Raw genomic sequence first — 27,222 nt, 5'->3', positions numbered from 1 at the left:
GTTGTCTTGTTGTTGTAATTTGTTGTTGTTGCTGTTGTAATTTGTTGTTGTTGCTGTTGTAATTTGTTGTTGTTGCTGTTGTAATTTGTTGTTGTTGTAATTTGTTGTTGTTGTAATTTGTTGTTGTTGTAATTTGTTGTTGTAATTTGATTGTTGTTGTAATCAGCAGCCCAAAAGTATGCTATGCGGGTATGGTAACGCCAGCGCGAAAGTATGCTACAAATCATTTAATTTTTGTCACAATTAGCTGCCCAAAAGTATACTATCGAGCTGCAGCCCGAAAGTATGCTACAAATAATTTTATATAGCAGCTAAGAATAAAAACATGAGTTGCCTACTTATGCCGTCTAGTTTCACCCCAAAACATAGAAATCAAATAATACGCAACACAAACCCAATAGATCCTTTTAATATCAATAATTTACAAAATTCAATTAGTCTAGGCCGCAGAACTCTTTTTTTTCAACACAGAGCAATCAAGCGTAGTTATCGAAGGAATTGATCTCGCTGACAGTTTAGGCTACAAAAGAAAGAAAGAAAATGAATGAAAATATTGCTTATTACTTACTGTTAATACAATGATTATTCATTCTCGACCTCGATTCTAGACAAATGACATTCGATTTATTTTTCGATGATTCGGTTACTATTAAAGCGCATTATTTTTTACTATTTCAGGTAATCACACCACACCTAAAGGACTAGAAAAAGCTTCGCCTGGAGCTACTTTTCTGCAGCGCATGTGCGGAGCTTTTGGGAGGACGGAACATTTTGGAAGCGGCACAACATCTGTTATTCAAAGAGGCACAATGTAGCAGACCTTGCCACCGTCGCACAAGTGAAGGAATTTTCGTAGCGCCTGGTGAGTTCCCACCCGTGGAATGTGTTAGTGCTTCAAACCGAAAAAAACACCCAAACTAATGTCTGGGCATTAAAAAGTGCTACCTAACATATTAGTAAAGATGAAATATGCAAGAAAAAGCCAAGTAGTTGACAAGTTCGAAACCTCTACCCATAAAGGACCAAAGTGAAAGTGCGCTGGAATCTATAAATACTCCTTGGGTAACTAGACCAAGTCACGACAGAGCAACCAACTATTACCCACCTCCTTTGGCCAAGTGCATGTCGTGCTGCTGCTCATTGGTTTCGCCTTGGTCTGGTCTAGTTTTTGGCCTCAGCATGGAGGTGTAGGAGGTGACTGCAAGCAAGCCTTGGTTAGCTGAAAATTAATGTATTGTAATTTCAGTATACGCAGCACGCCGACCACTGCGCATGCCACAAGCCCGGACCCGAACTCGCACCCCCCGCCAATCGAGGCCAGCAGAAAAGCTGGGGCACAAAAAAAAGTAGGAGGAACAGCAGGTGACACCTGCAGCACCACCTGCCCAAATAAGGAACCGAAGGAACTAGAAGTCTAGAGACAAAACTAGCTATCCAAGGAACACAAAGATCGCAAGGAATTCAAGCAATCCTAGAAAGCCCTGAAATCGAGGAAAGCCAAACCATTCAGAACCCATCATATTTCCAGGACCTAAATACGAGAAATTCTTTAAACACATAAGAAACTAAAGGGTTTCAAGGAAACCAAGAAGTTTAACAACATTTTCAAGGTACCTAAGGAGGCCAAAGTGTCCCACAAATTTGAGGAGTTGAAAAAACCCATGGAACGTGATAATTGCAAAGAATTTGAGAAACTAGGAAACTGACATAACGCATAGGCAAGAAAGGAAATTCAAGAATTGCAAGGAATCAAGAATTTAGGAAATCCAGAAATCAGTAACAGAAATGGCGGCAGTAGTCCATGGTTGCAGCAGTCCTCGGCAGCGATCCTGCAACGGCAGTAGTTCCCCGGGAGGTCACCATGGGTCCTCCTCCGCCTATCACAATGTTCCCAAATACTCGAGGGCCACCAGTCAAACGCTGTATGCCACCACTCAGCAGTTTTTCGCCGGCAACATGCCGGACCCGAGCTACGGCTATGGAATGTCCTCCTCCGGCGGTCAGCGACCACTTTCCGCTTCCGCTCTGCCGGAAACTGCGGCGGCCAGCCGGAACTATTGGGGTCACCACAACGCATTCTATCACACGGGCGGCAGGCATTACAGTAAGCGGAAATCGGCCGTGGAATTGCTAGCGGAATCGAAGCCTTTCTATATCAAATCGGAGGCGGTATTCGAGCGACTGCAGCAGGCTAGCTATCGCAACGGTGGTGGTAACAATGGAGTAACCAGCGGTAAAAGAGGTCGCCGGCCGGAGGAAACGCACTCTGGTAAAACAAAAACATAGCAAATCCAAGTATTTCATTATCAATTTAAATGGCCATCGCTTGCAATATTACTTATTCTTTTTTAATATTTAATTGTCCTATTTTTGTAAAAGATTTTTATATCTGAAAATTTAATTTAAATTTAAACTCTATTTTTATATATGATAATTTAATTTAAATTGAAACCATATAAGCTTTTAAACTCTAATATAATATAAGATATTTTAAACAAATTGTACATATTTTATAATCAAATTAAGTAATTTAATATGTATTGTATTTGGGCTTATGATTTTATATTTAATTTAATATGAATTTTTACTACTCCAGTTCGTGTCAATGCATGTTGCTTATATATTTAATTTAAATATAAAATACACAATTTTGACTTCAGATATTAATTTTTGCTACCTCATTTTTTACCAGTGCATGGTCACCATGGCTACGAACTGGAGGACAGGCGGTACATGAGTCTAAATCACAGCCGCCAGCAGCAGGTGCAACAGCAACAGCAGCAACAGCAACAGCAGTATCTGCACAATCACCATCCCCACCCACACCCACACCAGCACCCGCACTCCCGCCACGCCCAAGGCCAAGGTCAAGGTCGCTCAGGAGGAGGAGGCGGCGGCGGCGGAGCAGCCGTTAATAACAACCTACTGCAGCACAAGTTGCGCATGCTACTCGGCTCGGAGGCTGGAAAGGAGCGAAATGGCGGAACCTTGAGGCGCCACGAGCTGAACGACGGGTCCAGTGCGGAGCTCCTGCCCACGGACTACGGCGAGGAGGAGGTCGGAGGTCAGGCGGGCGCCCTGCGCATTCCCCCGCCCCTCTACATGCCCACCCACAGTTTCGGGCGGGACGGCGAGGAGCCGCTCGTGCTCACTGAAAACTATCGGCCCATCAGCCCGCCCGCCGAATATGCAGCCAAATCGGGACAGGCTCACAACGATCGCTACAGGTGAATTAGTTAAGCAAAAAAAAAAATTTAATCAAGAGCCAATTCGAGCAATATATAATTAACTTTTAAATCAACTTTTAGTACCCACCTAAAACAGAAATTCATACCTCAATGATTTTGAATTGCAATGCAGTCCATTCGATTACCATTCAAACTTGAGCTTTTTCACACAAATTTATGATATAATCTTTTATGGAAAACCCGAAATTGTCTAAAAATGTTGTTTGAAATTAATGGCCATATAGAGCTATACAGCTTTTCCATAGTTTTCTAAAGATACTTTCATAAGGCAATAAATATTAATAAGTGAAGACTTGTTAAATGATTTACCCCTTTTGAAATATGTTAAAGCGCTTCAAACTTTTACACAATCTAATACATTTGAGTAAAGATAAAATCCTAGAAGTGCTGGTTGTACATCACTTTTTTGCAAGGAAATTAGTAGAAAAAATCGATAGGGGTTACATTCGTAATTTTCATGAAAATCAATCCAAAATCACAGACTAACATTTCAACGCAGATTCTCTAAAAAAAATCCACTAGCCTATGTCTTTACAAAATCGGATATATCTGTAAGTAAAGTTATGGTATTAGAGGCCATTGTAGAAAGAAATTACTCTTTTTGAGTTAAAGAGTAAAGAGTTAGATAAATAAATGTAATATAAAATCAGGGGTACTAATAAATGAATATTTTTGCAGATACAACTACCAGCGTTCGTACTCACACTCTCATGAGGTGCCCAATTCGGGTGAGGACCGCAGTGCTCCGTACCCCTCCGGCGACTACAACATCAATAGCCACAAGTCGCTGCCGGACTTGCACACGCAGATCAGTCGCCATTCGCCGCACAGCGAGATCCTGAGCTGCTGCAGCCGTGGCAACCGGTCGATAAAGTCCGCCGGCGAGTCGTCGATCAATCGGGATTCGGGCGGCAGCTCCGGCCACTACACCCATCGCAGCGAACCCTGCTATAAGCGGGAGCGACAACGGGATGTGGCCGCCCCGGCGAGCGGTACAATCAAGAATTGCTGCACTTTGGTGGCCACGACGCGCCGAGATAGTGGCTCCTCCACCCAGCACAGTGCCAACTCCTACTGTGGCTATGTCACCCCGGCAGGGGATTATTCTGGGATGAGTGGACGCAACACGGAGTGCTTGGATTGCCGCTGCAAACAGGACACTTCCGCGATGGGCTCGGATTATCTGCTGAATTTCACGCCCACGCCGGAGGTTCCGGAGGCCTTTCAGGACGACTACACCCCCACGCCTCCTTCGCCCAGGCTGAAGACCCAGACGCCACGATACTCGAGCTCCTCCAGTCAGCAGCTGCACACCAGCTCCCAGGGCTACACGAGCATCAATCACTCGCAGAGCTCGCTGGTCCAGAGCCCCGGTTCGGCGCCATCCGTGGACGACATCAGTCCGCCGCCCATTCAGTTCAAAAGGCAGCGCTGCATTCGCTTCAAGAACCGCAATCGACTGCCGGTTCAAGGAGGTAATTTGCTCTACAGTTGTACTTGGTTTTACTGCGATCTCTCAAGAGTCTGAAATCATAAAAAGTTATAAAACGGTTAAAATGTGTCTTAAGATAGCCTACTTATAACACTAAATTTTTGGCTTTAATTATTTGGCTATTATTAAAAATAATTATTTCCGAATGTTTTGGTTTTTAAAGTGCACAGAAACATATAAGTTTCAAACTTAACCATAGGCTTTTGTACATCTCACTAATTGTTAATAATACCGCGACATTATTTTACTTTATTTATTTATTTCATACAAATCTTTTGAAATTTCAGAAAGAAAGGCCAACAAAAATATATACTCAGTAAAATACCAAGAATTTTATAATCATTTTGAATCTAATTCGCATTTATTTTTATCTATTGAAGTGTTTAGTTATTTTAAATATGGAAATATTTAAGTTTTCTTTTTAATATTTAATTTGACTATTTTCGAATCAGCTTTTATTATCTGAAACATATTAGACTATTGTGCATTTAAAACAAATAGAATATTTAATATTTTCCTAATTAACAATTTAATGTGTAAATCATTTTAATTTGTACAAATTTATTTTCCCTATGCAGAAATGGTAGGACCACCAGGATCGGGTGGCCTGGTGGCCGCAGGATCTGGAGTATCTGGAGGAATGGCCACGGCCGGCGGTGTCGGAGTGCTGGCCGCCTACAAGCAGCATCGCGGCAGTGTGGACCACGAGAACGTGTTCTTCCCCAAAGGTTTCTCCTCGGAGGTCTACCACAACAGCTTGGACATGGAGAGGGAGGCCCTGAACGCCAGCATTTCGGAGCTGGAGAAGTTCTTCGATCGCCTGGGCCTGAATGACGAGGCCTTCCATGAGATCTACAGTCAACCAAGGAGACAGCACCACTCCGAAACGGACGATGCCTCTGATGACTCCAGCACGGTCTTCTTCTCGGACGTGAGCACCGTGGACTCGATGAGATTGCCAGATAGCACGGAAACGCAGCCGCAGGCCACGCAGGCATACCGACCCTCGGAGCCGCCGTCGATTGTGGAACGCAATGCCAGGATCATCAAGTGGCTGTGCAACTGCAAGAAGATGCAGTGCACCTGAGGATCGCCGGGGCAGTGCAGCTGCGGATTCGGATTTGGATTTGGATTCGGACGCTAGCGCTTCACTGGCTTAATAACTCCACTCGACCACCCCGATTTCTAAACGACTGCGATGCAACAAAACACTGATCACTAATAGATGGGTGTGGTGATTTTGAAGGTTGTAAAACTGACACAAGGACGAAAAGTATTCTAGGGGAATCAAATTTAAGCTTTTCAAAGTCAAAGGGTATTTTTAAAAAAGTAAATGGCTTTTTTTAAATACTCCTTGACTTTGGAAAGCTCAAATTTGGCTAACCAAATAAACTAATTACATATCTTAAAAAAAAGTAATTTCTTAACCACTTTTGCTCTGAAAATAACTTAAAGAATATTCAAAGCTCAACATTACAAGTACTTAAATTTAAAATAACAAAAGCAACATTAATGCTTATATACGGTTAATAAATATTTTCTGCTTCACTAAGAAGTAAAACAAACCATTTTATAGTCAGAGTTTATTTAAATACCTACAGAAAAGCTACAATAATGTATTTGCATAAAAAGGATAAGGGCTTTAAAATTGATTTTGAAATACTGCACATATAAAATAAAGGTTACAAATTAAACGTATACTTTTTTAAATACGAAAACGAATATAATAAAATGTGAAGGCTTAAGAATTATCCAATATGATTTAAGACAACCGATACAAATAATTAAAAGATCTTAAAACTAAAAAAAGTTCATATTTAAAGCACGAAAATGAATTTAATTTGAAAACACCAAAGAAAATTATTAATAATGTTTTTTTCTCACTACTTTTGCAAAAACAGCTTACAAAATGTACTCAGAGATAACTTTTCGTCCTTGTGTTTGGTTTTCTCCAACAAAATTACCCATCTGTCCACGAAAATCCACAAAAACACTGCTCAAGAAGTACAATTAAGTCAGTTGAATGTTTCGAACATGATTAGCATGGTTAGCCTCACCTACCTGTACAATGGAACTAGGAATTACGAGAGCAGGAGTCTCGATTTCTCGATTTCCCGATTTCTCGATTATGGATGTGCGTTTTTCCTCCTTTGATGCGCTTGTTCTCGCGCAGATCAATTACACCATTGATATTTGTATTGCCAACGGTAATGATATTGATATTGTCTTACGTATACTAATCAACTAGCAAGCGATCGTTCATATTACTCTTATACACAGCGGTATTATTAGATGAATTATTGTACAATTAGTTCTTATAACTTATATATATATACATATACATAAACGACTAGTTGCCAAAGAAAAAACAAAAAAAGTACACGAAACCACTAAAATCACAAATTGAAATTGAAATGAACCTACCTATTTATGTAATTGTACATGGTTTGCATGGCGAATAAATAAAATATTTATGATTATCAAATTAATTGAAATATACATAGAAAATCAATGGGAATAAATTGTTTTATTATTCTATTAAACAATTCAGGGAAAAAGGGTAAATGTCGGAATGTCAACTGGAAATTTCCAGTTGAAAAAGTACCAAAATAAGTTAGTTTTTAGTAAGAACTTTGGTTTTAAATTTGGCGGCATTTGAAACGGGAAACAGGGTGGCCAGATCGTATTAAGTTTGTGCGAACCGATTCGGCGCAGGCGCAATTTTCAAAAAGTAAATTTACCTATAACAAATAATTCGTCAACTTTAAAAAGTAATGAACACCATCTTTATTTCTTTTCTAACTAAATTTGAAATTCCACGTCTTTTTCTTGAACATGCAATACTTAAACTAAATAAAAGTTTCTATGATTACAATTCTACCGCATCTTTAACGTTGTTTAGTTACAAATATTTGTACCGTTTAGTCAAGGTGTTTCGCTATTAATAATAGAAAGGTATCATTTATTATCCGATAAAACTAAAACACTACAAGTGCATAGTCAAGTAGTAACTGGATTTGTAATGGTGTTACAGAGCAATTTAACTGCCATTTAATAAGTTTATTTGGGTTTGAAAAACCAGCGCTAGTCAAATATGACCTAGTTATTAAAAAATTCATTTAAGATTCATTAAATAAGTAAAACATAAATTTTTTGAAATTCTTATTTTCATAGTACAAGATTGCACCTTATTTTTATTGTTTATTCAACCTTTATTTTATATGAAAAATGGGAATGGCGTGGCCTGACCCACATAAAAAACACCTGTGGGACTTTCTCGTATAAATAAGGGGTTTTTCAGGCATTGAGTCGAAATCAGTGGATGACTTTCATCTGATTAAGACTAAAATGAGAAAACAACTCTTATCCCTGGCTGTGCTGGGATTACTATCCCTGGCTGTGGGTCATGATGTAAGTCAATATTTTTAAAAACTTAAAATTTGGTTATCCTTGCTAATAACAGCCTTGCAGTTACAGCCTCCCACTGCCATAAAGAAGGTGCCAGTGCCTGTTCCTGTACCAGTTCCGGTTTATCACAAAGATGGAGGTTCTGGAGGTGGAGGTGGTGGTGGGGGTGGGGGTGGCGGAGGAGGAGGAGAAGGCGGCGGAAGTGGTGGTGGTGGAGGCGGCGGTGGCGGCGGAGGAGGATCGGGAAGGGGCACTTGCCCGCGACCTTCTCCCCAAGCTTTGCGGGTAAGTAGAGCTTAAATAAATCCCACCCTGAGCTTTAAAACCAAACTCCGATCTCGTCTGCAGTGCCTCCAGGAATGGGCCTGCCAGTACATCATCCGCCTGGATCTGCGGTAAGTGCCGGCTTCCGGTTCGGCTTGGTCCGCTATCTAGCTCATATATATTTGCTCTTTTCCACGCAATTGCTGTGACAGCTGCCTGCTCGCTTTAAATGGCAACCCATTGCTTGGCAATCTCATTTCCATACCGGGCATCACCGGCGGCGGAAGCAGCAGCGGTGGCGGTGGCATCTTGGGCGGTCTGCTGGGTGGCAAATAGAGTCGCTACCTTGCGAAAATGTGCTCACATTAAGCCCAATAAAGATGGTGACACTGGCAAAAATGCAGACTTTTTTATCTATTATTAAAAAGGTTTAAAGGTTAAAAAAGAAACGTGAGCCCACAGAATACATATGTCTACATTTTCTAGTAACGCTAGTCTTGGGTAAAAAAAAATATAGATGATTCCTTTGAATATTAGCTTAAAACGCTACAAATATAACATCTAAAAATATATGGTAGCTCTAAAATTTTATACATGATCCAGTTTTAATCTATCTATGTAATAAAACTCACCATTTGGTTTTTAAATGTTCTGTAACAATTTTAAATAAAAATACATAATTTATGGTAGTTTAAAAGGGAAAATGTGTCAAGCCGTAGATCCGGCGCATATGGGAATGACGTGCTCCGCGCAAACAAATGGGGCACTGTTTTGATTTCCGGAGGGCAGTTCGGATGCAGTTCCTGCCAAAAAGGTGGCCACATCGCAGTGACACCAGACAATGACTGCCACCCACTTCACAGGACTCTTGGCAGATGGGGCAGTCGTTAACCTCGTACATCCTGTCCAGTTCCTGGTTGATTTGGCGTACTTGCCCGCAAAGATCGGCCAGTGCCATGGAATCCAGCTCAGCCTGCTGGATCTCTTCACGCCTTATGGCCACAAAGTTGTCAGTTTCTTCCTGCAAATTCAGCAGAATGGAAGAACGCTGGCTACTGAAATGCTGCGCTCTGTTTAGTTCTAGTTCGATTAATCGCTTTGTCTCATTGGCGCTGCTGGGCTCCTCCAGATGCACTTGCTCGCGACTATTCTCCAGTTTCTGCAACTCTTTTAATAGTTCATTCATTTTGTTCATTTTTGATATTCGCTGCGTCAGATAATCAGTTTGGAGTGACATTTAGTAAACAGTGAACTTTGAACATTTTTTGCTAAAATTTTTTTTTAGATTATCAAGCTATGTTACAAATTAAGAATAAATTAATATTCTTTAATCCAAAACTATGCTTACAGAAATTGGAAAAATATTGTGATCTTCTAACCAAAAAATTTTGATTTTAACAAATGTTATAAAATATCCTATAAATACTTAAACATTTAGAAATCTGTAAATCCCAAGAGAAAATTAAATAGTGAAATTACCATTACCATTATATGGGCTACGTAACTTAAAATAACTTAAATGGCTTTTGAAATACGTTTTGTTCGATATTTTTATTTCTAAGTATTAACAATAGTATCAACCAATAAGGAAACTAGAAATTTAAGTTGTACTTGATCCAACATTCACTTTAAAGAAATGTATCATAAATTCATTTATTTAGAGGTACATGACCCAACAAAATATAAAGATAGTACAACTTTTAAGTATTATTTAAAGCCTTGGCCTATCTGCAATCCAGCATATTTTCAGGTGAAAACCTTTTCCACAGTGCACAAGTGTCGTTGGGTTGGACGAAATCGAAATTAGGGGCGTGGCATGGGGTACTCGGATCGGAATTGCTGCTCCTGTTAATGGGCAGCCAATAATCCTTAGTATTGGCATTGGTGTAAAAATGGCGATTATCGCTGGCATAACCGTTAACTTGATTATTGTTTAAGTGCCACGCAATTAAGCCGAGCAATTCTCAAATTAGCCCGGATGGTCTTCATTCTCATTCTTATTTTCATTCTGCTAACGCTATTTGCAAATGCAATTGAACTTTCGGCCTTTAACTCGGTGCGAAGAAGAGGTGGCTTTAAAGTATTGGCAGCTTGCGAGAAGCTTGTGCTTGTGCTCGAATAAAGTCGCAAATCATTGAAGCATATGCAATTATTCATTTTGAGGTTGAATGCGCTCGAACGCACACAATGATACAAGAACACGGACCTGGCAGCCTCTGTGTGCAAATATACGTATACGTAATATACGTATATACGAGTGCCAATGCGAATACGAAACGCAAGGAAATTTAAATTCAGGAGCTGTTTCTTAAACGAGGATGCTCCATAAAATTCGCTTTTACTACGCATAGTTTTCGTCGCTTTTTTGTGGCATTTGGCATTTCTTTTGGGGTTTTTCTCGTTTGCTTTCTTTTCTTTTCTTAGCCTTTTATTTTTTTTTTCGAGGTTTTTCTACACTTAAACTCGTATTTTTGCCTTCCTTTTAATGCCCTCTTGATTGCAGCCCGATTCCGTCTGCAGATAAAATCACCCACACTCCGCGAAAGGACACTCCATCTTGGTTAATCCATCACTTGCATCCTACAGCTCAATAGTCTGTAGTCTGGGACCTTCCACTTTCCTTTGCCCTTTTATAATTAACTTTATGTGTATGTATTTAGTTTTATTGCTCGTTAGACAGCCGGGCCGAAGGAGAGACAATGAAACAACAATTTGTGATCGCCCCAATCACCAAGGATTCCCATTCCCATTCCCCCAAAAAAAAGGCGAACCGCAACGTGTGTAGGCCATTTTGGAGTTTTACTCGGCACAGGCCGTTGCCATTATATTAATTACAAACGTTTGCGCCACAGCTTCCTGCATTTTCTCGGCTGCCGTCCGCCACTCCCTAATGGGCACAACAAGTAAATCACACACAAAGCTCTAAGGCGATTTCAGGCGACGGACGAGACGAGCGAAACCCAAAAGGACCGAATAATTTCCATTGAATGTGTGAAACTTGCGCAGCTCTTAACGAGCTTGGGTCCCCAGAAATTCATTTAAACGCGCCAGACAGACAGGACACACGAGTCCCGACTGGTGACGAACTTTGGCATGGGAATGAGAATGGGAATTGGTATGGCAATGGGAATGGGATCGTTTAAAGCGACTTAACTTGGCTGGTAATTTTGTAAATTATACAAATAATTAAGTTGCAAAAGACTTTTAAGTTTACTTAATGACGGGGTCAGAACCTTCTGCGTTTAGTTTTGTAATTGAATAAACAAAATGAATCAATTTGGTTTAAAAACAAAATTATATCATTAACTAGTTTAAGCTAAATAAAGCCGAATCAGAAAACTTTCTTTCTAAAATAGCCTCATAAATTACAATTTTCTGAAAAATAAGGGACCATTATGATTATAAGTTATTAAATAAAAACATATTCGCATATGTCTTACAGCTTATATTAATATTTACGTTGTTGCATGATTCTCTCGTAAGTGTATTTATTTTGTTTTAAAATAATTTAAATTTTCCATCTCATTTTGTCTCTAGACCTCAAGGCCTTTTATGTAATGTATTATTCAATTGTATTATTCGGACAACATCGCTTTGATGGTCTCAAAGCTGGCTATATCCGAAACCGTTGAGCTGGATGGAGCAGGAGAATCAGATGTGGCTGGTGGGTTCGTAGTTTCTGCCTGGGGCGCGTCGGTGACCAAACTCTGTGGGTTAGAAAATAGTGAAAGACTGTCCTTAAATCGATGGACAATTAACCCCTGGGTTACCACTTGTCATAATTTGATTTTATTAAGTTATGTTTTTGCCAGATTTTATAAATCTGATTTTAAAAGGAAAAATCGTATTTACTAAACTGAAACCATTAAATTTTTAATTTTAAAACCATAACAAAGCAACCAAAAATTGTTTATACATGAGATTTAAAATAGTAAAAAATCGTTTGCGCTGCTCCCTGAAGTTAAGTCTTTTAAAAAGATTTTCTCGCAACCGGAAATTCTTTCAACCGATGTTAAAAGCATTACTAAATAACACAAGCTATAAACTTTCTGGCTTTTCAACAGTTGAACAAAAATGCATTTATAATTTCTATAACACTTAAGGCAATTCCTCGAATTTATTCAACAATGTAAGTTTATTTAAGCTCTACGGTTGAACAAAAGTTTATAGTTTACCAATTTATCATACCCATTTATATATTATATTATTGAGGTTCCTACAATATGACTATCAAATAAATTATTGACCATTTAAAATAAAATAGTAAGAAAATAATAGTAATAAAAGAGTTTTCCTGGACTTACCTTGGACTGTCCCTCCTTGAAGGCCTCGGCCAGTCCGGAATGGATTTCACTTAGTGGCTCATCGCCATGTCGTATATAGACGGGAACATGACCTTTGCGGGGCTCCAACTCCTGGTAGGGGGCCGCTGGGGAGATTTTAATTACACGCCATTAAATTATGTAGCCGTTGCTGTTTGCTGTTTCCCTATCAGCTGGTTAATCTCGACCGCCTTGGCTATGACATACACCACCCGGAAGCCTTGAATCACGACAAAGCGTAATTATGACTAACGAGCCGAGAGCCAAAGCCCCAAAAGATCCCCTGCGAAACTACGCCTCTGATTTGCGGTTCTGGCGCTCGAAAACCTGTTTCGGCTCTCATCCCAAAACAATAGCCGTGAATATTTCAAGCAGATGTGCCATAAATATGAATTGCTTAAGGCTCGTTCAAAATAAATCATTTTTTAGCCCGAATACTTACCCTCGGTGAATGTGAAAATTCCGAGTACTAGGAATACTAGAAGACCTAGCAAGATGCTATTTCCCAGGCAGGCAGATGTCTTGACCATGGCTATGGCTGTTTAATTGTGAATTTCTCGCGATTTTATTTCGGACTGCGATCTGCGATCGTCGCGACTCCAGACTCGAGACTCAGGCTAGATCGGCCGGCAGCCAAGCTTAAATCCGACTCGACTCCAGCAAACTTTTGCCGGGCCAATTACTCATGGGTAGCAGCATCACAGCACGCAGAAAAAAAAAGACTAACATGGGGTTTACAGCACAATCTTACTTAAATAATTCTACAAATAAATTATTTAAGATTTTTTTTTTACTTTAGAAGGTACATTGCTTACTATAAAGGTAATATTGGTTTTATTTAGAGTACTTGTCTTTGATTAAAATCATGCTTAATATGCGTGTATAAATACTTTATAGAAGAATTGTACGATTTTAAAGACTCTGTTGGCTAATCTAAACTTTCTAATGCCCATTTTTCGTAATTTTGGTCAACTTAAAGTAGGTTTTAAACTAAAAACGGTATTAAATTTACTTATCTAATTTATCTACTTTATTTTTGTCATACGAGAAATGTTTTTGCTTATTTGATTTTAATTAAAATACATTGTCTTAACAAACTAAAGACAATTTTAAGGCTTACTGCGTAATACAAATCGTAGCAACCTCATTCATACACCCTTTTTCTTTTCAGTGCATTGGCAACAGCAGCGGAATGATGATGGCTCCGATGATGGCTGGTAATGAAGCTGTCGGCGAACTTTTCAAGCTGTGGTGGGGCATATAAAAAGCTTTGGGTTCTGCGGCAATTGGTGGAGTTTGGTGTTGAGGGGTGGGTGGGTTTTGAAAAGCGGCAACGGGGGATGGGTTCTAACCTAGCATTTAGTGGCCTGTGGCGTTCCACTCTTACCACTCCTCCACACTGTGCTCTGTTCTGTTCCTCAAATTCAAACGTTATTCTTTTTTTTCAACTTGTTTCAAATTAATTGGGTCGTTAGAGAAGCCATTTGCGCGAAGAGGTTCGAGGTTCGTCTTTTTTGCGCCCTGTGCCTGTTATTTTTTGCTCCACACTCTCCTTTGAATTGTTTGCCCACTTTCGTTTTTGTTGAGTATTCAAATCGAGAAATTGCTGACATCTGTGGATGAAATGCCGCGGGTGGATGGCTGGATGGCTGGATGGATGGATGGATGGATGGCTGGGTAGATTGCTTGTACTGCACCGGCGGAAATCGGAATACAAGTACTCGTATCTGCCTGCGATTACGCCATTGAATGCAAGTGAAGGACTGGGAGGTGGCCTCCTGAACTTGTGTGTGTTTGCCCGCCTCGATTGTTCCGCGTCCTTGATACAATTCCATTTTGATTTCGGCATTTCACATCGTGTACCCTCCGATTGCGAATCAAATTGTTGGGCAAATATTCAACAGAGTAAATATGTTTATGCCGAATCAAGCAATTTCATTTAAACACACTCCACATGACGAGGCACTTGTCTGCTCTGTGTGTCCTATATGCCAGCGCCCCTCCAGATTCCGATATAATGCTCAAGTACAGCATTGTACTATATTGTGCTATATGTGCACCCAAATGTTTGTTGACGAAGCTAGCCGTGCAGCTCCACCAATTGAATTGAATCAGCGATGCATAGTTTATTAGTTGCAGTGTAATTCGCCCATAAAACAAGGCAACTACTAGTCCCACCTTCAACATGCCCTCAACTTTTAGGGCGAAATGTTTGTGGATAGCCAGGCACTTTTAATGCGTGTTTTCTATGGTCCATTAAATTAACATTAAGTGAAGTTCGATGGTTTAATGGGGTAGCATTAATTTAAGGTTAGGTCATCTTATATTTATATTTATATTATATTTATATTTAGAGACTTTTTTGTTTTTAAATAGTTATATTTCTATTTCTATTCCTATGTATATTTATATATTTAATTGTTATTCTGTATATAAATAGAATGTATACTATGATAAATAACTAAATTAAATTTTATAGGTCTTTGTCATGACCTAAAATAAAGCCAATAAAATATTACAATTTTATTTTTCAGTATTTACAATTTTAGTGTATAATAAAGAACTTTTAGGATTAGGCACTACTTCTAAAAGAATATTAAGAATTACTTAAATGTAAACTATATTTTCACATTATACTTACTTTAAAACCACATTCCAATGAAAACAGCTTCTCAGCAATTTTTGTTTTCTCTGTCGTTTATTTAATATTTTTATGTATTTTATGTATGTTTATTTCCGAGGCTCTAAAAATAGTTACATGGCTGCACTAGTGTGTGGGTGTAGCTTTAATAACTATGATTCTAATTTATATTCCTTCGTCTCAATCGTGGCATGCGTTTTTTTTTTGGATCTTGTTATGGTTTGGTTTTACTTTGTTTGTTTCATTTTTTGTTTGTTGTCACGTATTTCCATAATGAATTCTTCTGTGATTCCTCTCGATTCGATTCTATTCGCTTCGCTTTCTCCGGTTACTCGCGTGTATATTAATTTAAGAATGGATTAGCTTTCTTTGGGATATAATAGGTTATATGCTCTACATATTTGCCATAAAATCGCACGGTTATGCATGTGGGTATGTCTGTAGAATGTCGGTTAGTGTCTAATAGAGCGTGTGTGTGCGGGGGTTACGGGGTTATTAGATTAGTATAGCTGCTGTTCATCTAGGTGTTCTTGTTTTTGCTGTTGTTGCTGTTTTGTGTGTGTGTCACATTCTTTAAAGTCGATTATTTAACTCCTACGAAAGCTGAAACTAGTTGAACATTCTCTAACTAAAAGTAGAACAAGAACAAATGCTAAGTATCAAAAGGAAAAATCTGTGAAATCACCTACGGGCAGCGCCTTAAAATCGCTGCCTGCCATCCAGGAAGTGGGCGTGGCATTGTATTGCATACTTAGTAGTATTAATTATATATCTTTTTAGCTATATATTCCTGGTCATTGAGTATATACTTGAATTGATCTTGAGTTATGTACTTGAGGGATTCCTATTCGTCTTGCATTGGAAAAATTGAGATTCGGTTTATGATGTATATGTTTACGGTTCGCTGTAAGCATTTATATAAATAAGTTAAATATGTTTACTTATATACGTGGTTGCATATATATGCCGGTATGTATGTATATAATTTTTTTGATGAAGTATACAATATATTGCAATTTTAAATGTATATAACTGTTCAAGTCTTTTTGCATCTCTAATATATGAATATATAAATTAATATCTTTACGTTATTAATCGTTCATTTTATAAAATATCTCACCATGTTCGATTTCTGCCGCCCTTTCATTTATTGTATAATAATAAAGATTGAATTGGTGTCATTGAACTTGAAATTATTGGTGTCGGTGTTTAACAGCTCGAGTTCTCGATTTCCCTTTCTTATTAAAGTTCAAGTCTGATAAAAGTACGTCGTGAATCAAAGAAGGAAGCATTTATTTATTTTTTTTTTTTCAATATTTATTTTTTCAATATTTTAAAAATTAAATAAAAAAGTGAAATCGGGAGCACAGCTGCACGTCTGTTTTAAAAGTGTTTCAGTGGGGCTCTAATTAATTTTTGCAGGTGTGGCTTGGGGTTTTACGATTTTGGGATTCAATTTGCCGCGTGTATAAAACAAGGTTTCTGTGTAAAAATATTTTTTGCTTCGCCTCTACTTAATCCATCCACGTTCTGCTTATTTTTACTTTTTTGTCATTTTGTTTGTTTCTCGATTTTTTTTTGTGGTGTATAATGTGTATAAATAAATCTTACTCATAAATAAATCAATTAAACGCTCGCCTCAATATATAATCTATTTATATTCGTAATTATTTCATATATATTTTGAATGTAAAATTGCAAATCACATAATTGTTACCACTACTGTTCAATGGAATTTCTTATATACGTTTTTTTTCAGATTTTCTTCGGTTTTTTGTTTGTTTTTTTTTTTTTTTAGTTTGCTTATGTGTATATAGGCATTTAATGCTATTTAAAACGCTATCAATAATCATCAATAAAGCCATGCATAAACACGATTTCGAACTATGGCCCTATAAACAATGCGCATAGCACTCTCTGGTCTAAATTCTAAATCTGCCCCGATATTCTGCTTTTTTTCAGCTTTTTCAGAATTTTCTGCTTTTTTACTTGCGACATGCGGCGCTACTTGGTTATCTACATGGCGCGCACGTATGTAGAGTACGATGTAATAATCTGCATTGTTGCTATAAAATTGTGGGCGTATGTGTGAGTGTGTGTGTGGAGGGGGCGGGGTTTATAATTAATGGTTTCTTGCTCGTTGTATAATTAAGTTCGAATGGTTTTCAATATTTTGTTGTTACTTTGCATTTACTATTATTAATTTCGATATAAAACTGCCTCTTTTAAATATATTTATTTATTTTGTAATATATTCATGTGTATATATATGCTTTAAAAAATAACCTCTATCGCCGTTCGCCTCGTTCATTTCAATTTCTAAATTATGAAATAATTGTAATTGACAATTTAATTAAATTGTTTTCAAGTTTACTCTTTCGGTTTTTTGTTTGCCATTTTTGGTTATGGTTTCGGAATAAAAACTACGCGTAAAATAAATACATGTTTTGTGTATATATCAATAGTTCTCGATTTTTGGTTTTAAATAGAATTACAAGTTTTTGTATTTTTTGGTTTTTTTTTGTTCGTTAAAAACTATGTCACTTAACTTTGGAATTGCTTTTAGTTATCATTTGTTTTACAAGTGCGTCTTCTACGTCTATCATCATCGTTTCGTCAACTTATTTCGACTTCCCAGAACTTCAAGGATACTCGCATCTACATGCGAGCATATCCTTTCTTGGAGTATATCCTTTTTGTTTTTGGAAACCTTTGGCTGGGCCAAAGCTCGAGGGGTCGCGGGTACGGGGGTAGTTTCTTGTATAAAATTGTTTTTAAACTTGCAATTATGTATATGTATGTACACGAATCATCATGGGGTTCTAATGCTAGTAATAAAATAACTATTTCGTAAGTACTTTGTTGCTTGTGTATGAGAATTGGGGTCTTAATTGGGTCGCTTCTTCCATCATCCACACACTTTCCTTCCATACTTTGAATGTATTTATTTATGTTAAGTATTGTCCTTGTGATATGTTTCTAAATTGTTTTCTCATTAATTTTAATCATTTCTAAGTAATTGAAGTAGTTTTCTGTTTATCGAGTTAGAGCATAATATGGAAGTAATCTCATCTTAAACTTGGTTAGAGTGTAAAGTTGCCGCAGCGGTTAAAATGGTTCAGCCCTCATCGATCGTCACTATATATGTATATCCGGTTTCCGATTGCTAAACTTGATCATTGAGTTATTGGTTAAAAAGAGTCTAAGAGCGAGAGAAAGTGAGATATATAGGGAGTTGCGGGAAGTGCTATAAGTTCACTAATTGATTAGTTTGCTAAGACTTGAACTGAGCTCCGACTCGGACTAAATATCTAGGTGAGTGGGGGTTAGTGGTGAGTGTGTTGCTGGGGGTGTATATAAACTCTAGAGCCCTAAAACGATGCCTAAAAGTAGATATTTACCAAAAAACATGCAAATTGGTTCTGCTCGCTAGGTATTAATCATTTAGTTCATATGTATACATATAATTTGCCATTCCCTTCATATTTCTTCTTTTTCGCTCCTCCTCCTCATCCTTCTTCTGTATATAATGCTTATTTGATCTGTGTATATATAGAATTTCTACTTATGTTCCATAATATTCGTTGTGTCAGATTTTTACTATAAGTTACGTTTTGGATTTCCTTCTCAAACCTTTTGTTTTTTGCTTTGTTTCTTTTGCCTCCCACAATCTACGTTCCGTAAAAGTTGCAACTTGGAGAGATTTTTTGGGGAAAGTTCAGAGAGATTATAAGTGAGTAGATATATAAGTGTGTGTATATAACTGCTTGAAGAAGATTCTATTGAGTTGAGATCCAGTTTTCATCATCATCATCTTGCCTTCTGTTTAACGTACTACTCCGCTAGTATAAGCCGAATTCTAGACTAGATTTTGTTTGTTTTTAATTCTTATTTAGTTTTTTTTTTTTGTTTTTAGTATTAATTTGATAAGGGTGCTCGAGTATTGCTTATAGGGTTCTGGTGTAAAGTATCATAGTTGCGGGCAGGAGATGGTTGCTTGTCCGAGTTCCTAGGCCACCACAATGTCTTGGCTGTTCTCATCGCTGTCCAGTAGATCGTCGCCCTCCAGATCATCCTCATCCTCGCCCAAGCCCTTGCCCTGATCAATGGCCCCTGTGTCCCGCAGACAGGCCGATTCCAGATGCTTGTTGAGGTACGATTTGAGGGCAAAGGTCTTGTTGCAGCGATGGCACTTGAAGTTCTTGTCCCCCGAATGGGTTTGCATGTGAGCCCGCAGATTGGAGCGATCGGCGAAGGCTTTGCCGCAATGCACACAGGCATAGGGCTTCTCGCCGGTGTGGGATCGCAGGTGACCTTGGAGCAGCCAAGGCCGCGAGAAGAGTTTACCGCAAATGTCGCAGCTGTGCGAAAGCTTGTGCGTGAGCAAGTGCATGGCCAGGGCGGGCATGGACACATAGGCCTTGCCACAGGTATTGCACTTCTTGGCCGACTGCGAGTCCAGGGAGCGGTGCGTCTGCTTGTGGCGTGAGAGATTCGAGGAGGTGGCATACTGCTTGCCACACTCGCAGCACTTGTAGCAGCCCCTCTTCCGCTTGGCATAGTTCTCCCCACTGCCCGAGGAGCCAGTGGCTGTTGGTGCCTCAGGGGGTTCCGATGCCACCGTATTACCGCCCGAGGAGGAGGCATTGCTCTGGGCACTCTTGGGCCGCGGCTGCTGCACCAGTTTGTCCTCCTGTTTGTCCCTCTCCTGCTTGCCCACATTGGCCGCCCGGCTCGCCTTGGTCCGGCCATCCAGCATGTTGAGGCACATCTTGAGGGCCGAGGCCCGTTGCTGATTCTGCGGCTTGCCCCACTGCTGCAGGCCCGATTCGGAGGAGGAAGACATGTCTATGTCCACGTCGGAGCTGTGGTCCGAGTTCGGCGGCGTCAGGGGCGAGCAGTTGTTGGCCGCCTCCGAGGAGCCGTTCATCAGGTCGTAGGAGCTGCTGCCTATGAACCGGATGGTCGACTGGGGCGATCGGCTGGAAGCGCTGTTCGATATCTCGTGGATTTCCGGGGAGCGGAGCTGCTGCTCCTGTTCCTGCTTCATGATGGTCACCACGCAGGGCGGGATCAGGGGCGGCAGGCTCTGCGAGAGGGAGAGCAAATCGTGGGCCGCTTCCGTTTCCTCGACACTGCGACCGCGGTAAATCGAGGCGGCCACTTGTTGCTCTGTCCTCACTCTGTCCCGCTCCCTATCCTGCTCTCTCTCCCTCTCCCTCTCACGCTCCCTGTCCCGCTCCCGCTTCAAGGTCACCGGCTCCGGCTGGCGGGGCGATCCACTGGCGCTGGCGGGCGGGGCGTAGAAAATCACCTTGCCATCCTCCGCCGGAGCTCTTCCCACTGGACGGCGCAGCGATACTGTTTTTGTGAGATAGATACTAAGGTTTATTACCCGAAAAATAGCCGCAAACTCATACAAAAACTAACAGTCGAGGGGCATCGATTCATCATTATCCGTAAAGTTCATCTTTCACGACACAAGCTCAGGAAATCAAAAATAAACTTAACCTCCAAACGTCATAAATGTCAAAGACACTTGTTGATTTATCAGACTGACCATTTACAGGATTGTCATTATTGACCAGGGATCAGCATGCCGACCAGGGCTGCCTCATCAACTGTGAGCTTCGACATTTCGAAACGGTGGAATGGAATCAGCTTAGAATTACCAAAGATTTGCAATCCAGGGGCATGGAAGTTAATCTTTAACATCACAAGCAGATCAAAATAAAAAATAAATTGTCTCTAATCAAATTAAATAATTGTCAAAACGACTTGTTGATTTTACAGGCTGACCAGTTACAGATTTTCCTAATAAACTGTGAGCTTCGACATTTGGAAACGACGGAAAGGAATCAGCTTAAAATCAATTTGATTAAATAGGGTTGATTGATTTTAATACCAATAAATTGGTTAGGACTCGATTGAAAAAGGTAAAAAGTACCTAAAAACACCAAAGTAACCTTTGTGGATTATGCAAAAATAAGAAAACAAAAAATATAAAACTAAGTACATATATTTATTGAGCCAAAAGAATTTGAAACCAATTTTTGGTTTACAAAAGCAGGATTAATACATTTTATGTTTGGTCTTAATCAACTTAAGGAAACAATATTAAACAATAAAGCACAAGAAATAAAGTAATAAAATAATAAAATGTATTCAATTAAAAGTCATTAGCGTAAGCATCATATTTATTATTAAAAGTATAAAAACCATGCATACAGTAAACAAGACATACATTTATAAAACTTGGTTAGAAGACTTATGTAAAATTAAAGAACAATAATAACTAAAGTACTTAAAACTATGCGTACATAAGAAATAGAATGTGTTATTTTTAGTCCGGTAAATAAAATACATAGGTACTTGCTAAACACCCCTGATTTTAATTGGTGCCTGTATCTTACTTTATATTCCTCTGCCCTCTTTCTGTTTGTTAAGTTCCCACCTGTAGACCTCAAAGGTTGAAACCTGAAACCTTTAGCTCCTTCAGACTGTCTTCATTAAAACTGAGTATTTTTTGTGTGCCCTCTTGCAAGCTCGTTCTAATGTAAATATGTATGTTCTTAGGGTGCGTGTGCCGATTGCAAGTCATATTCCACAAAGGACTACCAAAAGGAATCATAAAGGCAGAGAAAGCAGTAACCATAAATGCACATTTTGGCATTTTATGGGACTGAAGCTGGGGCTGACGCATTGTGTCCCTTCTCCACTGCGGCTGACCTGTTACGTTCCGAGTTCCTCAATCGATATGACGACCTCCTAAGCCAAACCAAGCCTCCCTACCACCCAAGCCACCCCCTGCCAACGGCAGTCAATGCCGCTTGTTTGCATTTGCTTCTTCTTCAGCTTTTCCACCCGATTTTCCCCAGCACTTTCCCATGCTTTTCCCTTCATTCAAGAGCAACAAGCAACGACATCGACAAGAAGGCAAGCGCAAACATGGAAAATGCCAACATACGCTAAAAAGATTAGCTAACGGCGACAATGTCAAACACGAGCGCTCACAGTGGAGTGTTCCAAATGGAGAAGGGAAATGCGAAATGTGAAATGGAGAACGGGGGCTGTGTGTGGGGTCACCAGTGGTGACCCCCCAGCGCGGTTGAAGGACGCTGGCCAAGTGGGTGGCCATAAAATGGTTGGAAGTGCCGCTGGCTTTCGATGACGGAGTGGAGTGGAGTGGGATCATCGGAACCAGGCTACTAAAAATAAATACACCAACCAGCCAGTCCAGCACACACAAATTGTCGCAGCCACCTGTTCACATTGTTGTGACGCAACTTTTACGGGGGGTGCAGGTGGGGTGGATTCCGGGGGGCTACGAAGTGGTTGGCAGGTCTCACAAATGGAACAATAGCTACACAGAGAAGAAAACAGCTTTTGCAACTCAAGAAAATGTAAAGAAAAGACAAATTTAGAACGTAGATGTAGTGTTGAAGAAATTAAAGCATCCAAGAAATATTTTTCAACACAAAAGTATTTCTTACCATGTCTAAACAAAAAACAGTTATTTAGAATGTCAAATTAGTCAGTTAAATACAAAAAGCTTTACTTGAAATTAAGACAAAAATTAAAAAAAGTAGATTCATAATTAAAGATACTAAAGTTTCCAATGAAATATTTTATAATACAATAGGATTTCTCATAATGTCCAAGTTAATTAAAATATTTTAAAATATATCTAATGGAAATATATCTAAATTAAAAACTGTTTTTAAAACTCTCAAGACCAGGAAAACTACCTTTCAAAACAAACAAATAAATCATTAAAAACACTTCATAAATAATAATATTTAAACTTAAATAAAAGAGAAAGGGACTTAAGCTTTTTGATCTTTTCCCATTGTGGATATTAAAAGGTTTGGGAAGCTAAAAAAAACAGAATTGCTTTTTAAATATCGTATAAGATTTGCCTTCCTTAAATCAAATTAGATACTTTAAAATGTTTATATTAAACAAAAAATCTCAAATATATTTGAAATCAAATATTTCCCCCAAATCAGCTTTGGAGAATGTATAAAAAAAACTTACCTGAGGTGGAAATTGGCGCTGCCACAGTTGCAGGAGAAGCCGTAGTTCCCGCTCGCCGCTGCTTTTCTTGTTTGGAGGAGTTCATCTGGACCAGGGACTGGGCGGCCGACCACTCCAGATGCTCGCATAGCTGATCCTCTTGCTCCTCGCCCTCCTCTTCGTCCAGATCGATGATTTCCCGTCTAAGAACCGAGCGTGAGGATCTCTTGGCCAGCGATTTGAGTGGTGATTTTCCGCCACCATTTGCCAGGCCATTTCCATTGGCATTTCTTAGCACCGAACTGGCAGCAGTCACTGGGCTGGACTTCTCCTCCAGCTTCAGTTTTCCCGAGGTCCTGGGCTTTGGGCGTCGCCAGCTCTGCAAGTCAGCTCCTGATCCCGATCCCGATCCTGATCCTGCTGCTGTCGAACCCAATGCCAAATGGGATCCAGCCACATATTTCTTGCTGGCACTTGCATAGGCAATCGTTTGGATCTTGTTGCGATTGGGCAGTATAAAGTCCACGGACATTTTGCAGCCTGCAAAACGGGTCACCGTATCCGGAACCGTATGCCTTCCTTTGCCAGTTCGAAAATCCGGGGATTCCCCGTCCACTTGTTCGCTCACTGTTTATTTTGGTCTAGGTTTTGGTTTTCGTTTTGGGGTTTGGGTTTTTCGGGCCGTGGGTGTGTGGTTTTTGGGGTTTCTTACGCTTAAATTTGTTTTGTATTTACTATGTAGATGTAGCACAACCTTCTTTGTCATCTGCAGTTTAAAATGCTTTTGCTTTTATAGCTATATAGCAGTAGCTGTCCGTCCTTTTGGCCCTCTTCTACTTCAACTTTGACATTGACATGAGTTGCCTTGAGAGTATATTGCTGCGGTTGCTCCTTCAGCTTTGATTCAAAGTCCTCGAAGTCCCCGAAGTTGCGGATGTTGCAATTTTGTGCCCTTTGGCTCGCCGGCTGCCTGGCATCCTCCTGCCCCCTTCAAGAAATCCCTTTTAGATCCACATCCGCTTGGCAGCTTGTTTCATATAACTCATAAGCCCGGCTATCTCCGCAATTGAAGGTATTTGGCGTTCGTTGTTGCGTTGCCCTTCCTGTTCTGCAAGTAATGGAAATACAGGTACATTAAATTCCACTTATTTACCTTACCGGTAAGACTGTGCACAAAGACTCTGTCACATTTACATGCAAATAATAGTTGTTTGGCTTTTAAGGGACAAAGACAATGGTGGGTCTTCGAAACATGCTGCTTATTAAAATGAATGTTCGCTGGTGGAAGCGTTATTTAATGCTTTACTCATACTATAAAAAAATGTATTCAAAAATATACAAGATAAAGTATATATAAAGCAGCAAAAATTTAAAAATAAAAATTATTGCTGTGGTTCAAGTTAAAGGAGCTATAGTTTTAAAAACAACACTTTACTCAAGTATTTTAAATTAAAATTAATATTATTAATACATATTTACTGACATAAATATTTATTTGCTATAAATTTTTGCAAATGCACAAAATAGCAATAGCGAAAAAAAGCAAGTAGAAATAATTCTAAATACAAATTGTGAGTCAAGTTTAAAAGCTCTAGTTTCTAAAAACAGCAGAACAAAGTATTTAGTATTTGGAAAAATATAAATTTAGATAAATTCAATTTGGTGGGATACAACCGTTATTTCATTCAAAGAAAATGTATTCTAATCAATCAATGTTTTAAATTGTAAATTTGAAAGAATCGTATATGACAGTCTTAAATGTTCGCTTTTTTATAAACTTGAACTCCTTAGTTTTCTGAACCCATAAAAAGCAAGAAATCGTTTCTGGAACTCCCTTAGCAATTCCTGATAGCCCATTAGACTACCTTGCCGTATCGCTACCCCATAAATCGCAGGTAAATACTCTATGGCAACCATTAACTGCACACTCCACCACTTTCCAAACGCCTTGCACTCGAAAAAAGAAAGCAGACAACTAAATTGCATAATTTAAACGGCGATTAAAGTGCGAAAATTGTAAACAAGTTCCTGCAGTTGGCTGGTAGTCATAATATTTACATTATAAATGCAGAAACCGCTGTGCAATCAACAGAGGGGAGCACACTTTTCCGACGAGGGGGTGGTGGTTGATTTTGCCAAGAGGGTTGGGGAAAATTTGCAACACTTGATTACACTTAATTGATAAATTGTTATACTTTTTGCACTAAATTGCATGGTTTGTACATGGACTGGCAGTTCATTTTCTGTGGGAAACGGTGGAGGGAGCGGTGGGAGGGGTAGGTTCTGGGCGGAAAAGCTTCCATTGGAAGGTGGCGCACACGCACGCACACCGAAACTATCTATCCCTATCCCACGTTTAAAAATGGCGCATACACTCGCTGCCATTGTTTAGGAAATGCACTAACCGAGGTTCTACAGAACTCAATGGGTATTATCCCACGCATATAATCCTTGCAAATGCTTGCATGTATTTGGTTTAGTCGTATCACATGTTGAATATATTATTAGGTAATGGTTTATGCTTGCGGTTTTTGGAAAATCCTATAAATTTTCCTCTTTTTTTCCGCTCGTTGTTTTTAGCAACAACAACTTGTTCACTCTGCACTTGTCGAATGTTTTGTGAATCGAAATTGAACGGTGAAACTCTCAGAGAGAGGTTTTTTTGTGAGGAGAGAGAGAACTGGAGAAAGAAAGATAATACGGCGCACTCGTTGGAGCTTGCGAACTCGTTACTAGAAATCCTAATAGCGAGTACATGCAACAAATAGTCAACTGTTGGTTGCCTTAGCCTACCTCACTGTACCACCCCCTTTCACCTCCTTCTTGCTTTCTCTCTCTCTCTCTCTTTTCGAACTCTCTCGGTTTCTCTTTCTCCTGCTGCACATAAACAATGCGAGATTTTTATTGCATACTTTGCAGCTGCAGCGACTTATACACACACATACAAAGAATCTATATGCAATATATCACATTGTCACATGCAACACTAAAATCAAATCATGCATAAATTGGTTTTGTAATTTAAGTTGAGTTTCCTGTTTAGTTTTAGCTCTACGAACAAAACAGGCATACATCTATAGCGGTTATATGATATGATATAGTGGGAAACTCTCGTACTCGCTCTGATTTGTGGCTTGTTTTTTTCACACACGCACTGACAGTTTGCTCTTTTCGTTTTCGTATTATAGTTATAGATTTTCCTTCATTTTTTTTGCTGTTTTGCACTTGGTCACGTAAGTTTCTGGACTTTTGTTTTATGTATTTTACAGTTTATATTATTGTGGTGCGGTATTGTGCTTGGCTATATTAAACTATGGACTTGTTTGGCCTGCCGCTGTGCGTCAGTTTTTGACGTACCACTCCCTTCTACTGTGCGCTTGGCATTCGCAGCTTTTCGCTGGCTCTGCCGCTCAGTTTGCCATACAGCATATACATATATATATAGAAATCTATATATATGTGTGTGATTTACAGCGAGTGTGCGTGATTTCGGGTCAACACCAACGCACACCACTAAAAGAGGGTGTTATTTTCGGTGGCCAGGGGGTGGGTTTGTGGCCTAGTGGTAAAGTTTTTACGGTTTGGTAGGCCCTTCCCATAATCCCCGGCAAAAGATCCTAAAGCTTGGGCCATATTTCCATGATTTATTGGCTAGCCATTAATATAATATATAGATCCCACACAAAGACACAACAAGTAGCCAGCAACACCAAACCCTAGCCGCCCAAACAAAAAACACCCAAAAACATGCAACAACCCCAAGAGAGTATATGCAAAGCGACTGCGCAGTTTCTCCATATTTTTGTGATATTTCTCGCAAACTACAAGCAA

The 27,222-nt window shown here is 39.4% G+C and overlaps 5 protein-coding genes across 11 annotated transcripts; 2 read left to right on the top strand and 3 right to left on the bottom strand.

The window, feature by feature from the left end:
• The first annotated feature begins 795 nt into the window (after positions 1-795).
• LOC108146390 lies at positions 796-7,243 on the top strand. 4 transcript variants are annotated; one of them, XM_017272385.1, is made up of 6 exons: positions 807-862; positions 1,021-1,194; positions 1,247-2,269; positions 2,693-3,227; positions 3,927-4,723; positions 5,319-7,243. In XM_017272385.1, the coding sequence occupies exons 3-6, from the start codon at positions 1,786-1,788 to the stop codon at positions 5,825-5,827; spliced, it is 2,325 nt and encodes a 774-aa protein (XP_017127874.1). In that variant the 5' UTR covers positions 807-862; positions 1,021-1,194; positions 1,247-1,785; the 3' UTR covers positions 5,828-7,243. The 4 variants fall into 4 exon arrangements, with proteins under 4 accessions (XP_017127875.1, XP_017127874.1, XP_017127873.1 ...); XM_017272386.1 differs by lacking the exon at positions 1,021-1,194 and having other exon boundaries at positions 796-862; XM_017272384.1 differs by having other exon boundaries at positions 820-1,194.
• Positions 7,244-8,088: 845 nt separating this feature from the next.
• LOC108145812 (glycine-rich protein 2) lies at positions 8,089-8,748 on the top strand. Its single transcript, XM_017271402.1, has 4 exons — positions 8,089-8,155; positions 8,204-8,433; positions 8,497-8,543; positions 8,625-8,748. The coding sequence occupies exons 1-4, from the start codon at positions 8,089-8,091 to the stop codon at positions 8,746-8,748; spliced, it is 468 nt and encodes a 155-aa protein (XP_017126891.1).
• Positions 8,749-9,046: 298 nt separating this feature from the next.
• On the bottom strand, positions 9,047-9,645 carry LOC108145788 (E3 ubiquitin-protein ligase RFWD3). Its single transcript, XM_017271359.2, has one exon. The coding sequence runs from the start codon at positions 9,605-9,607 to the stop codon at positions 9,104-9,106; it is 504 nt and encodes a 167-aa protein (XP_017126848.1). The 5' UTR covers positions 9,608-9,645; the 3' UTR covers positions 9,047-9,103.
• A 2,238-nt stretch (positions 9,646-11,883) lies between these two features.
• On the bottom strand, positions 11,884-13,357 carry LOC108146546. Its single transcript, XM_017272590.2, has 3 exons — positions 13,177-13,357; positions 12,717-12,841; positions 11,884-12,119 (listed from the first exon to the last, which is right to left on the bottom strand). The coding sequence occupies exons 1-3, from the start codon at positions 13,262-13,264 to the stop codon at positions 11,988-11,990; spliced, it is 345 nt and encodes a 114-aa protein (XP_017128079.1). The 5' UTR covers positions 13,265-13,357; the 3' UTR covers positions 11,884-11,987.
• Positions 13,358-15,439: 2,082 nt separating this feature from the next.
• LOC108146311 (zinc finger and SCAN domain-containing protein 21) lies at positions 15,440-26,782 on the bottom strand. Of its 4 annotated transcripts, none has more exons than XM_017272269.2 (3): positions 26,509-26,782; positions 23,413-24,499; positions 15,440-20,736 (listed from the first exon to the last, which is right to left on the bottom strand). In XM_017272269.2, the coding sequence occupies exons 2-3, from the start codon at positions 23,921-23,923 to the stop codon at positions 19,385-19,387; spliced, it is 1,863 nt and encodes a 620-aa protein (XP_017127758.1). In that variant the 5' UTR covers positions 23,924-24,499; positions 26,509-26,782; the 3' UTR covers positions 15,440-19,384. The 4 variants fall into 4 exon arrangements, with proteins under 4 accessions (XP_017127758.1, XP_017127760.1, XP_017127759.1 ...); XM_017272271.2 differs by having other exon boundaries at positions 26,749-26,765; XM_017272270.2 differs by lacking the exon at positions 26,509-26,782 and adding an exon at positions 25,797-26,027.
• Positions 26,783-27,222: the final 440 nt, after the last annotated feature.

This window comes from Drosophila elegans, unplaced genomic scaffold, assembly GCF_018152505.1.
Source record: "Drosophila elegans isolate 14027-0461.03 unplaced genomic scaffold, ASM1815250v1 contig_208, whole genome shotgun sequence".
Classification (NCBI taxonomy): domain Eukaryota; kingdom Metazoa; phylum Arthropoda; class Insecta; order Diptera; family Drosophilidae; genus Drosophila; species Drosophila elegans.
The sequence above is the reverse complement of the archived record's forward strand: the minus strand, read 5'-3'. Positions and strand labels throughout refer to the sequence as shown.

Bases quoted from the DNA above. Each gene is read 5' to 3' on its own strand.
- LOC108146390 (XM_017272386.1), top strand. From the start codon at position 1,786: ATGGCGGCAGTAGTCCATGGTTGCAGCAGTCCTCGGCAGCGATCCTGC. The intron at 2,270-2,692 runs GTAAAACAAAAA...ATTTTTTACCAG, and splicing joins GCCGGAGGAAACGCACTCTG to TGCATGGTCACCATGGCTAC. The intron at 4,724-5,318 runs GTAATTTGCTCT...TTCCCTATGCAG, and splicing joins TCGACTGCCGGTTCAAGGAG to AAATGGTAGGACCACCAGGA.
- LOC108145812 (XM_017271402.1), top strand. From the start codon at position 8,089: ATGAGAAAACAACTCTTATCCCTGGCTGTGCTGGGATTACTATCCCTG. The intron at 8,156-8,203 runs GTCAATATTTTT...TGCTAATAACAG, and splicing joins GGCTGTGGGTCATGATGTAA to CCTTGCAGTTACAGCCTCCC. The intron at 8,544-8,624 runs GTAAGTGCCGGC...TTGCTGTGACAG, and splicing joins ATCATCCGCCTGGATCTGCG to CTGCCTGCTCGCTTTAAATG.
- LOC108145788 (XM_017271359.2), bottom strand. From the start codon at position 9,607: ATGAACAAAATGAATGAACTATTAAAAGAGTTGCAGAAACTGGAGAAT.
- LOC108146546 (XM_017272590.2), bottom strand. From the start codon at position 13,264: ATGGTCAAGACATCTGCCTGCCTGGGAAATAGCATCTTGCTAGGTCTT. The intron at 12,842-13,176 runs GTAAGTATTCGG...AAATCTCCCCAG, and splicing joins AATTTTCACATTCACCGAGG to CGGCCCCCTACCAGGAGTTG. The intron at 12,120-12,716 runs GTAAGTCCAGGA...TCTAACCCACAG, and splicing joins TCAAGGAGGGACAGTCCAAG to AGTTTGGTCACCGACGCGCC.
- LOC108146311 (XM_017272269.2), bottom strand. From the start codon at position 23,923: ATGTCCGTGGACTTTATACTGCCCAATCGCAACAAGATCCAAACGATT. The intron at 20,737-23,412 runs GTAAGTTTTTTT...TCACAAAAACAG, and splicing joins AGCGCCAATTTCCACCTCAG to TATCGCTGCGCCGTCCAGTG.